The sequence below is a fragment of the Brassica oleracea genome, chromosome C2, assembly GCF_000695525.1.
Source record: "Brassica oleracea var. oleracea cultivar TO1000 chromosome C2, BOL, whole genome shotgun sequence".
NCBI classification, from domain to species: Eukaryota; Viridiplantae; Streptophyta; class Magnoliopsida; order Brassicales; family Brassicaceae; genus Brassica; species Brassica oleracea.
In genome coordinates this window covers 51341228-51353683 of record NC_027749.1, presented here as the reverse complement: position 1 = coordinate 51353683, position 12456 = coordinate 51341228, and the positions used below count along the sequence as shown (strand labels likewise).

General features: G+C 35.5%; 2 protein-coding genes across 2 annotated transcripts; one reads left to right on the top strand and one right to left on the bottom strand.

The window, feature by feature from the left end:
• Positions 1-4808: 4808 nt before the first annotated feature.
• Positions 4809-7536, top strand: LOC106326950 (protein NRT1/ PTR FAMILY 2.11-like). The gene is made up of 4 exons (XM_013764930.1): positions 4809-5057; positions 5450-5667; positions 5758-6311; positions 6387-7536. The coding sequence occupies exons 1-4, from the start codon at positions 4901-4903 to the stop codon at positions 7294-7296; spliced, it is 1839 nt and encodes a 612-aa protein (XP_013620384.1). The 5' UTR covers positions 4809-4900; the 3' UTR covers positions 7297-7536.
• LOC106326949 (ATPase 11, plasma membrane-type) lies at positions 7470-12456 on the bottom strand. Its single transcript, XM_013764929.1, has 20 exons — positions 12314-12456; positions 12179-12242; positions 11969-12088; positions 11714-11812; positions 11484-11621; positions 11259-11393; positions 11002-11181; positions 10602-10928; positions 10296-10538; positions 10106-10210; positions 9897-10041; positions 9499-9663; positions 9187-9425; positions 9066-9098; positions 8895-8976; positions 8648-8808; positions 8389-8574; positions 8132-8314; positions 7866-8044; positions 7470-7790 (listed from the first exon to the last, which is right to left on the bottom strand). Exons 2-20 carry the CDS (start codon positions 12230-12232, stop codon positions 7694-7696), a joined length of 2871 nt encoding a protein of 956 aa, XP_013620383.1. The 5' UTR covers positions 12233-12242; positions 12314-12456; the 3' UTR covers positions 7470-7693.

Sequence of the window (12456 nt, the reverse complement as noted above, 5' to 3'; positions counted from 1 at the left end):
GAGTTTGAAGGAGGTAGTTTGAAAAATGTGTGAGGCCTGTTAAATAGTATATTTCCAGCTCATAAGATAAATTAATAGGGACTCGGACTCCCCCTCTTGATTAGCAGAGTCTTAAGTCTGTTTAAGTTGTTGTAAATAAAAGGATAAATTAATAGGGTTAAACATATTGCCTTGACAGCATAAAACGATATTTTGTACAGCAAAAAAAAAAAAATGAAATTACTATAAAAGTGGGTTTGTTAAAATAAGAATGATCTCTTCATTGAAATATTTTGGTCTACGACTATATACAGTTTCTCGGCTTTTCAGTAGACAAATTTTAAATCGAACTGAAATGAATTTATTATTATCAGTAGATCTTTAAAAATGTAATTATCATTCCCATGAATTTCATCTACAAGTAAATTGGAGCCTGGGATGAGTCCACAATAATTCAACATGAATAAGAATTACTGTTGCGTACACAGCGAGAGTCGTGTTCAGAACTTGAAACTATTCAACTCAAGTATTTCCTATAAATCGTCCATAAATATCATTTCGCAAAACGACACTAATTTATCTTGGAGTGTGAAACTTTTAATGTATTAAAACGAATCTTTAGCTAGCAAAGGAAAAACAAAATGTGAAAAACTATGGGTCCAGATAGTAACGTACGAGACAATTACGGTGCAATTTTGATAGTAACAAAAACATATAAATACATAAATATATTATTTATGTGAAGATTTTTGTTACTAATGTGTATATATATAATACTCTTTCTGTTTTGATTTAATTGTCGTTGTAGAGAAAAAATTACGTTTCAAAATAAGTGTCGTTTTAGAATTTTAATGCAATATTTATAAATAAGATTTTCTACTTTATTTTTCTGTTGGTTGAAATATGGTTAGGTGTATAGGTAATTGTGTTTTTATTTTGGAAATATACAAAATCAATATACAAAATCATATATTTTTTCAATCTTTGTGCATAAACTTAAAATAACAATTAAAATAAAAAGAAGAGAGTAATATAGATCAAACATAACCTCATGGTATTATTTACTAATATTAATGCTACTAACTTTTTTTTTGAAACACATTAATGCTACTAACTAAAGAGAGTCTGTAAATGAGCGAAGTTTTCAACGCTTGCGGTGGTCTTTCTCATATGTAACGCATGCCTAGTTGCTTAGACCATTGTTGACCTTAATCTCTTAGGGATTCTTAACTTCGGTTAAAAGATAATTCTTAATTTTTAACTAAAAAAAGTTAAGAACCGTCTCTTATATAAAAGATACGAAAGTCGTCTCTTAGCCAAAAATTATAAATAAAAACAAAACAAAAAAGTGTCAAATCATGAGTTAAGAACCCCGACTAAGAGACCGGAGTTAATCATGCCCTTACACGATTATTTCTTACATGTATATACGTATGTGTTCGAGTGTGTGGTCCGCTCTAAAATGCACCGTTGTTATTATTATTTTTGAGCTAGTAATCCGATTCGTTTTTGTTTTGGAACATTTCTAGCAATCTGATTCAACAATTCCAATTGAGCAAGAACTGGATTTGCAGATACGTATACGGTATACCACTTACTATCAAGTCAAGTTCCAACTCTTTTATTTCATCGGCGGATTTTTAACGTTAAAACCCCTCAACTAAGCTTGTTTTGAGTAAAAACTCTCAAACGAAGTATTTAACAAAAAAACTTTCAAACTAACTTTATTTAATGAATTAAACCCTATCAGATCATAATTACCATTACTACCGGTAAATCTTTAGTTTAGGGGTTTCTACATTAAGTAAACATAGTTGAGGGGTTTTACCATTAAAAATCAAAAAAATAAAAAAAAAATCAAAACTTTATAATATTATCTAAAAATTAGTAACTTAAAATTTCAAAATTAGTAACTTAAAATTTCAAAATTAGCATTTTTTTTGTAAATATATGAGTTTGATGTGTTTTTAACATCAACATTATATATGTATAAATTAAAAATGTAAAAACTCAGAAAATATAATAAAAATTATCTAAAGGTTTATTATTATATTTTTATTAGATAAGATATAATTTTTATTACATTTTATTGTTTTTTACATTTTTAATATTTTAGTAATTTTACTACAGGTAAATATTTAGATAATTTTCTTTTTTTTACATTTTTAAAAAATATCTAAAGATTTATTATTACATTTTTATTAGATAAGATATATTTTTATTACATTTTCTAGGTTTTTACATTTTTAAATTATACATATATAATGTTGATGTTAAAAACACATCAAACTCATATATTTACAAAAATTGAAATATTAAGCTACTAGTATTTAGATAATATTATAAAATTTTGATTTTTTTTATTTTTAATGGTAAAATCCTTCAACTATGTTTACTTAATGTAGAAACTCCTAAACTAAATATTTACCGGTAGTAAGGATAATTATGATCTGTTAGAGTTTAATTCATTAAATAAAATTAGTTTAGAAATTTTTTCGTTAAATACTTAATTCATGAGTTTTTATCCAGAATAAACTCAGTTGAGGGGTTTTAGCTTTAAAAATCATTTTCTTATTGTATAGATCCCTTGCTCCACATGTGTTGCTTATATTCTCAATGTATTTCATCCTAAAAAAGAGTTTGACTTCTCTTTATATAGTTCCAAGAGATGTAGTGTAACTGCCTAGCAAGCTAACTACCTAGTTGACTTCAAATACTACATGTATACGGAACAACAAATTTATTAGTACTAGAGTAGACATGACCGTTTTCCGAGTCAATCAGGGTTTTTTTCTTCTTGCTGAAAAAAAAAATATATATATAGTATAAAGTAAAACTAAAACTGCAAAAAATCGATCAAATGATACGACCATTTTTGTTTTAAATCTTAAACATATTTGTTTATTAGTTTACAAGGCGACCAAAGAAACAAAGTATCATGACTTGGTCGGATTAGTTATGTTTAGCCTTAAACTTGGGCATTCTAGAATTCAGTTGTACATATAAAAAATCTAATGTATATTGGGGCTTTAAAATAAAATGCATTTCGACTTAGAAACACCATTCTCTAAACGTCATTTTCTCAAATCTTATTCGCATTATCTTTTAATTAGGTAACGATGGTGTCGCAGACATGATTAATTGATTTAGCTACTTTTTTTTTGGGGGAACACAAGAGACACAAATGCATAATCATACTCTATGGCTTCGTTTGTCTATAATTTCAGTTTTCTTTTATGAAAATAATACGAGGCCAAATACTATAGAACTTTTCCAAACTGACAATCACAACATATTTTTTGGTCCAAAAGATACTAAATGAAAATAAACCGAAGATTATTAAGTTTTTCTTTGATCATATTTTGTTATCTAGTTTAACTATATATATGAAACAGCGCTATGTTTATAAGATTATTTTACAGGCCAAAATACTTGAACTTAGTCAGAAGTTTTTTTTTTAATTTTTGTTAACTGCATTTCTTGCTTGAGGATTTTAGTTGTGGACCAAATTGGTAAAATGGAAGAAATTAAAGTTGAATTGTGAAGGCTCAAGTTGAGGAAATTGAGACCATCCTTATTGGTGTCATTTCTACTTAATTTTACTAACATCTCAGTTTTTCTCCTTTTTATTCTGGTCTACTTTTACTAACATCTCCCAGGATACTAATTTAATTTTCATCAATTTGCTGAAAAATGTAGAGAATTGGCCTTTTAAGGATGTATTCAAAAATAGAGAAAAAACAATTAAAATTTTCATTGCCTTTTAGTGGAAAAAAACAGGAAGTAACTCAACTCAAATAAAACCAAGCTCAAATGGATTATTAATTACACAAAATTCGACTTTTTCAATGAACAGAACCAATAAATGATTTGAGCAAAAATAAAAATAAAAATAAGAACCAATAAATCGGGCTAAAAAAATTAGTGGATTTTAAAAGAAAATGTGTCTGACTTTTTCTCCCGCAATCCACCAACATTAAATTTTAGCAGATACAAATTTTAGAAGATCACAATCTCTTACCAACTAATTTGACTAAACCAATCATGGTGGACCGATCAAATCGTGGAAGATTCGCTATTGAATAGAAATTAAGAACAGATTTGTATGTGTGTTTCAGGTTAGCTCACTACCAAAAAAAAAATTGTTGTTTACCATCATTTACTTCATATATTTGCAATTAGCTGCAAACGATGCTAAAAATTTACATTGCTTAACTAAATGATTCTGAAAGTGTTGTTGTTTCATGATTTAAGTTTTCATATATACAAAAAATATCTAAGAATTGTTTTCAACCTTATTTGTTAGTATTTACTCCTTATAACTTGAATTTAGTTTCATTTACTTCAGCTTTTTTTCAAGGACTAACTGAAATATATATAACATTATATTGTATGAAATAAAAAGGAAACTAAAACAGTCAATATCATAAGATGGAGCATGTTCTTGAGATATTTCTTATATTAATGATATATTTGTTAAAATTAAATGAAGACAAATAAAAAGCATAAAAATAGAAGAAGAAGAGATAAATGAAATACGAAAATGGATGATGGAAAACAAATTGAGAGCTTAAAAGAACGTGCCGTTATTAAAGAGTGAGTGATTATGATGGGGCCACAACACTTGTAATGGAATCTACTATATTTTCACCTCTCTTTTTTTAAGTTTAATTCTGTAAACAAAAATACTTTAATTAACTAATTTAAAACCAATATTATAATCACTAACACAGTTCTCTTTCACGGCCATATTCACAAATTACCAATTTGTCTAGATTCCGACACATCCACCATCCTCTTTACCACTATATATAGAGACAACTCCAAGATGAAGAAAGAACAGAGTCATCATTATTAGCCTTTTGAGACAACAATACAAAATAAAGAAAATACAACTTTAAACTGCTTCAGTAGTAGCAAAATGGAGAGAAATCCTCTGGAAGTTGAGTCCACCGATCATCAGAAACCTTCCTCCGCCGTGTACGACGGCTCTGCTACGGCGGTTGATTCTGTTGAAGAAGAAGTTCAGGAAACCAAACTCGTTTATAGAGGCTGGAAAGTCATGCCTTTCATCATAGGTAACACATATGTTTAAAACATATTAAAAATATAAATTTTTGATAAAAAAAATATATCATCTTCTTTGAATGGTATATTTCCAAAGTTTTAGAAACTATATTTCTAGAAATTTCCTGTAATTAAATTTTGACAATTTTCTTCTCTGTTTCTAGAAACTATATTTTGTTGGTTTCATGAGTTGTTGGTTTGATTTTATTATTGGTGATATTCTTTGTGTTGTTGTCTTAAGCTTTGACTTAGTCAAACAGTAATTTAACCCAAAAGAGTGAGATCTTGAGTTTGAAGATGTTTCAGAACACATAAATGATCAAGAATCACTTGTTTGATTCTTCGTTTGGTTTCTAAGGTCAAAGTCTTATGATCTTTTCTTCTTGCATGTTGTTATTACCAGGAAACGAGACATTTGAGAAGCTTGGGATCATTGGAACACTATCAAACCTTCTGGTTTACTTAACTGCTGTCTTCAACATGAAGAGTATCACAGCCGCAACAATCATCAACGCCTTTAGCGGCACAATCAACTTCGGAACCTTCGTTGCTGCCTTCCTTTGCGACACTTACTTCGGCCGTTACAAGACACTAACCGTCGCGGTCATCGCATGTTTTCTTGTAATAATCCATCCTCTATAACCTTTTCTTCCTCCACAAGCAATCTTGGTTTATAACCTAAAAAAAAAAATCTGATTCTTGTTTTGGTAGGGATCACTTGTGATACTATTAACTGCTGCAGTACCACAACTGCATCCAGCTCCATGCGGAACAGCCCTCACGTGTACAGGCCCAAGTGGTGGCCAGATAGCCTTTCTACTAATGGGTCTTGCCTTTCTTGTGGTGGGAGCAGGTGGGATTAGACCGTGTAATCTTGCTTTTGGAGCTGATCAGTTTAACCCTAAAAGCGAGTCAGGGAAAAGAGGGATTGATAGTTTCTTTAACTGGTACTTCTTCACCTTCACGTTCGCGCAGATCTTGTCTCTGACACTAGTTGTCTACATCCAGTCTAACGTCAGTTGGACCATCGGTTTAACCATCCCGGTCGTGTTAATGTTCTTGGCCTGTGTGATCTTCTTTGCGTGTGATAAGTTGTATGTCAAGATCAAAGCCTCAGGTAGTCCATTGGCTAGTATAGCTCAAGTTATAACGGTTGCTATCAAGAAACGTGGGTTAAAGGCTGTGAAGCAGCCTTGGGTTAACCTTTACAATTACTACCCACTAAACTACGCAAACTCCAAGCTCAAGTACACTGACCAGTTCAGGTAAAAGACACACAGTTAACAATAATATCTTTCCACTTTTGTTTACTTAGAAAGCAAGCTTTCTATTTTTGGCAGGTTTCTTGATAAGGCGGCGATATTGGCTCCTGAAGACAAGTTGGAGGCTGATGGTAAACCTACGGATCCATGGAAGCTATGTACAATGCAACAAGTTGAAGAAGTGAAGTGCATTGTGAGAGTGCTTCCTATATGGTTTGCTTCATCAATCTATTACTTGACCATCACGCAACAAATGACTTATCCAGTCTTCCAAGCCCTCCAGAGCGATCGTCGCTTAGGCTCTGGAGGGTTTGTGATTCCTGCAGCCACCTATGTGGTCTTCTTGATGACGGGAATGACTGTTTTCATCATAATCTACGACCGCGTCCTCGTGCCTACCTTGAGGAGAATCACCGGTATAGACACCGGGATCACGCTCTTGCAAAGGATAGGAACTGGGATTTTCTTCGCCTTTTTGAGCTTGGTAGTGTCCGGTTTCGTCGAGGAACGGAGGAGGACCTTCGCGTTGACTAAACCAACACTCGGTATGGCGCCACGGAAGGGAGAAATCTCCTCAATGTCAGCTATGTGGCTGATACCGCAGCTCACACTCGCGGGTGTAGCCGAGGCGTTTGGAGCCATCGGACAGATGGAGTTTTATTACAAGCAGTTCCCTGAGAACATGAGGAGTTTCGCCGGTTCCATCTTCTATGTGGGAGGAGGAGTTTCGAGTTACCTCGGTAGCTTCTTGATCGCAACGGTTCACAGGACGACGCAGAACTCGGCTGGCGGTAACTGGTTAGCTGAAGATTTGAACAAAGGGAGATTGGATTTGTTTTACTTCATGATAGCTGGAATCTTGGCGGTTAATTTTGCTTACTTCTTGGTGATGTCAAGATGGTATAGGTACAAAGGAAGTGATGATGAAGTGACAGCTTATGAAACAAATGGAGATGTGATCAAACAACAAGACAAGAACAAAGTCTAATGATCATGTGGTTTCTCATCTTCTGGAAGCTTTTAGACTTAGTTTTTGGTCAGCTTCATTCCATTTACAACTCTGTGGACTCTGAAATAAGATACAAGTAGCTTTTTTCCTTTTTTCCTGATTTACTATATTACATAACATCTCTCTTTTTTCTATCACTGTGGAGAAGGAGATCATAAGTTCAGATGTATAATAGAATAACAATTTGTTTTGCATTTTAAGGATTATGTTTTCTACTTCTGATCATTACTACAACAAAACAAACTTAAAAAGGAAAGCAAACACAACAAAACACTACTTAAGGAAATTGATACTTATATGCATAATAACTTGTATCAAAGTTTCAAACATAGATACCACTTTCTTAAAGGACATTGAGACGGTCTCTAGGCTTCGATCAGACTGTGTAGGACTGTTGAATGGTTTCAATGTCAAGACCTTTAAGTCTCACCACAGATTCAACGTGACCCTTGAGTGTGTGAAGCTCCCTCAACCTATCAAGGTGTAAAAGACAATGAGATATATAACAACAATGTTCAGGTTTTGAGTAGAGTAGATGAGTCTTTTACCTAGCGATCTCTGCCCTTCTCTTAGCTTCTTCAGCCATTTGAGAAAGCTCGTTGAAATGGGTTCGCTCAGGGAACATCTTAGCATCTGGTGCTTGCAGGCCATGCAGCGTCCTCTGCGCATGCGCCCATTGTAACTCCCTTTGTTCTTTCCCAAAATCCTTCTTCCTAGTGAATGCAATCTGTGGAAACATACACAGACACCATTATAATCAAACGTGTAGAAAAAGCTATCATAAATGGAAAGAATCTTTGATATACATACATACCCTTTGTTCAATAACAAGATCCCAGGCTCTGCCGCTAAGTGCATACCGAATCAAGAACTTGATGATGTCAAGAGGAATGTAGAACACAATGTTGTAAAGCCAAATGACTCCAGCCCATCCCCACCCTATCCCTTCAATAGCAGCAAAGCTCCAATTTGCATAGACTGCAATTAGAGTAGCCACCTGTTTGCAAGAAAATGGTTTCAAGAAAACACAACAGCAGTTTATAAACTCTGACTTGAGTGCTGAACACTGACCAATTGTGCGAGGATGAAGGCTATCACAAGCAACATCCCAGGACGTTCCACGTAAGACCAGCTCCTTGACCGTGTGACAAAGATAAGCGCCTGACTTATAATGCTGACTTGTAGGTATATTGCTGAGGCAAGCTTCCTGAAATCATCATGCGCTGTTTTCTCAAGTGTAGACACTCCAAAAGTTCGCTGAAACAAGCGTTTTGAGGTGTTAATAATGCAAAGGAGACAAAAACAAGCAAAGAGAAGGTTTTTGCTATACCGGGAAGAAGTCAGTTTTATAAGCAGCCCAGAAGAATATAACTGTCATCATTGCCATGTAGCTCCCAAACACAACACCAGTTGCGAAAATCTCAGACAGTTTCCAGCTATCTGGAAGAGGGGAAGGTTTCACCCTATCTTTTGATATTGTCATGATAGTTCCTACAAGAGTCAGTGCCACAAGAGTTGATCAATACAACACTTCTAAAGATATTTAGATTGAAGAATGTAAAATGTTATGAACAAACCATCGTTAAGGATTGCTATGATAAGAACCATGAAAGGTGGGAAGTCAAACTTCCATATGAGAGCAAGCAGCATGAAGCCAAGCTGAAGCATACATATGAATACCAAGTTGTAATGGGAACCTTTGAAAAAACAAAGTTGAAATAAAAAAAAAAAATCAAATGGTAACTTACAACAATACGGATTGTGATGGAAACAGCATAGATCTGTCCATAAAAACAAGAAGGTAGCACAAGTTAATTGGTTTTACCAAACAGAGTAACCAATGAGATTAAGAAGAAAGGTTATACTCACAGTATAGTTCTTCATTCTCTGGAAGATAGCACGACTGGTCAATACAGCACTGATGATAACACTGAGACCAGGCTCGGTAAGAACAATGTCTGAAGCACTGCGAGCTGCATCAGTTGCATCAGCAACTGCAATGCCAATGTCAGCCTTTTTAAGAGCAGGCGCATCGTTTACTCCATCACCAGTCATCCCACATATATGCTTCCTTGCTTGCAATCTCTTCACTATCTCATACTTATGCTCTACGGTTTTCATGACAAAATGGTTTAATTCTGAGTTTGAACTATGCTGGAGAAAAGCAAACAAACTTTTTACCAGGGAAGACGCCAGCGAAGCCATCAGCTTTTTCTATGAGATCATCAACGGGTAAAGCACCTATAGACTCATCCTTGTTCTGTCCAAGCAAAGCAGATGAAGGGTACATGTTTGTTCCCATTCCTAGACGCCGTCCTGTCTCTTTTCCAATAGCTAACTGATCACCTGCAGAGTGTCACAAAAAAATTAATAAGAAAGAGAGAAGCAAAGTATTAATTCTGGAAGTTTCTTAAACTAATAAATCGGGTTTTGAGGCTACTATAAATACGGTACTAAAAGATTGTAAATTTATTTATTCACATAATCAATATATTCCTTTTTGCTCTTAAGTTTTTTTGCTTTTCATTTGTTCATAACAGTCACAAAGCTCTTAAACGCCAAAGAAACCAAGTATTCACCTGTGATCATTTTGACATTCACACCAAGGTTTAAGGCTCTTCTAATTGTCTCTGCACTGTCATGCCTAGGTGGGTCAAAGAGAGGCATGAGGCCCACAAATTGCCAAGGGCCTCCAGCACTTTCCTTTGTCCCTTCAGGAACTTCCTGCAAAAAGGCTTCCAAATTTAGAATCTTGTATCAAACTTGAGGAGCAAGTATCTCCAGTTACCTGGTATGCCACGGCAAGAGACCTCAGACCACGTTCAGCAAACTTGTCTATAACAGCATGAACTCTCCTCTCAATCTCTGACTTATTGTGGGCAAGACTTAGAATCTGAGACATTGGCAACACAATCAGCTATTTGCACCAAGAAACTGTTAAGAAAGAATGTATAAATAATAACCAATAGATAGCTTACTTGCTCAGGTGCACCTTTGCTGACTCTATGCATTTTACCATCACTGTCAATATACGTCAGAGCCGTCCTCTTATCAGTGGGATTGAATGGAAGAAAGTGAACCTCTCTAACACCAGCTCTTGCCTCTTTAGGGTCTGCCAGCATCCCAACAATAGCAGCATCTATTGCATCTTGGTTCTCAAGTCTAGACGCTTGAGCTGCCATTAGGACAACAGCATCCGCATCCACTCCTTTAGTGAAAACCTACAAGAAAACTTGTGCTCACTCAGAAAATGTGCATAGAATAAGCAACAAACCTAAAGTTACCTCTATGAGATTCTTGTCAACAGTGAGTTTATTCAATGTTAAGGTTCCGGTCTTGTCACTACAAAGCACATCCATGCCAGCCATTTCCTCAATAGCTGTCATCCTCTTGGTGATTGCTCCCTGCTGAGACAATCTATGAGAGCCAATAGCCATGGTCACAGACAGAACCGTTGGCATGGCGATTGGGATGCCACCAATGAGAAGGACAAGAAGGTTATCAATCCCAGGGCGGTATGCACGGTGTTGAATGGGATACATTACTACAATCTCAATTAACATCCCCACTGCAATGGAGCAGATGCAGAAGTTCCCAATGGCAGTTAAGACCTGAACAAAAGAAAACAAAAGCATATTAGTATATACTCTGAACCAAACCATATACCATATGAAGAATACTTGCCTGTTGAAAATGGCCAACTTGGTTGGTTGTATCAACAAGATGAGCAGCTTTTCCGAAGAAGGTGTGGACTCCAGTTGCAACCACAACTGCTTCAAGCTCTCCTTGTTTGCAAGTGGAGCCTGAGTACACACCATCCCCTGGACCTTTGGTTACTGGGAGAGATTCACCGGTAAGAGAAGACTACAGAAACAAAGAGTTCACAAAAGCTTCAGTACTAATAATTGAATTGTTTGTGCACCACAAGATGAAGTGTGTACCTGATCGATCTTAAGGGGGTCCCCTTCGAGAAGGCGAGCATCAGCAGGAACAATGTCACCAAGCTTGATGCTGATAATGTCTCCAGGAACAAGAATCGCAGCATCTTGCTCACCCCACCTTCCATCTCGCAGTACCTTCACAAAGGTTTGTGACAAGATATGATTTAAAGACATTGAAGAAGACTCAAACAAGTAGTAGCATTAAGCAAGAATGTTAAACCAAACCTTTGCTTTGGGAGCAAGACGAGCCATGAGAGCAGCAGCAGCATTACCAGCGTTGTTCTCCTCAATGAAACTGATGGTGGAGTTTATCACAAGCAGAGTGATGATACCAACAAAGTCTTGCCAATCAGGAGGCTTCCCCTGAGAATCATCAACACAAAGAGAAAACAAGATAACTTCAATAAAGAGTTAAGCTTTGAGAACATGTAAGAGGGTCTATAGAGTATGCTCACTCCTCCATTAGCAAGTGCAATAGCCATGATGGCAGCAGCTTCCATCACCCATGAGAGAGGGTTCCACATGAATCCTAGAAACTTCAGAAATTTGCTTTCCTACAAAAATAAAAAAAGAAAACTTTATTCCTTAAGACAGAGAAAGTATAATCCTTTTGGAGCTATATGCCATGGAATATTCAAGAACAGAACCTATAGAATCCAAAGGTACACCCTTTTTTTCTCAAATTGATAAAAGACACATAAAGCTATAACCTTTTTCTCTTCAAGCTTGTTGTGACCAAAGAGGGCAAGCCTCTCATCAGCAGCTGCTGTAGTGAGACCTTCTCTGCTACATCTCAGACTCTCAAAAACTTCTTCAATTGGCACATTTTCCTGAAAAAACAAAAATAAAAACATTTAAGACTCTTTTTGTCCAAGAAAATTTCAACATTAGAGAAACAGAACAAAGAGTAGATCTGTTACCAGATCCACAGTTTCTTTCAGAACAGCCTCAAGGACCTCTTCCTTGTCTCCCATATTCTTCTGCCTGCTCTAAGAAAAAAACAGGAAAATTTATCAGAAGAAGCAAACACTACAGGAAAAATTATGTAGAGAAACCTGTAGTTGTTAAGGCCTTCTTGTTTTGTGTTCTTGGGTTTGAGAGAAACAAGAAATGAAAGAAGAGTGGAGAAGATGAGGAAACCGCTAAAGGTTAGTGGCAGTATGGGAAGCTAACACACACACTCTGCCCCCACTGTCAT

Excerpts from the sequence above, each read along its gene's own strand:
- LOC106326950 (XM_013764930.1), top strand. The coding sequence starts at position 4,901 with ATGGAGAGAAATCCTCTGGAAGTTGAGTCCACCGATCATCAGAAACCT. Across the intron at positions 5,058-5,449 it reads AGTCATGCCTTTCATCATAG|GAAACGAGACATTTGAGAAG; the intron begins GTAACACATATG and ends TGTTATTACCAG. Across the intron at positions 5,668-5,757 it reads CGGTCATCGCATGTTTTCTT|GGATCACTTGTGATACTATT; the intron begins GTAATAATCCAT and ends TTGTTTTGGTAG.
- LOC106326949 (XM_013764929.1), bottom strand. The coding sequence starts at position 12,232 with ATGGGAGACAAGGAAGAGGTCCTTGAGGCTGTTCTGAAAGAAACTGTG. Across the intron at positions 11,394-11,483 it reads GTCTTGCTCCCAAAGCAAAG|GTACTGCGAGATGGAAGGTG; the intron begins GTTTGGTTTAAC and ends ACCTTTGTGAAG. Across the intron at positions 9,664-9,896 it reads GAATGTCAAAATGATCACAG|GTGATCAGTTAGCTATTGGA; the intron begins GTGAATACTTGG and ends GACACTCTGCAG.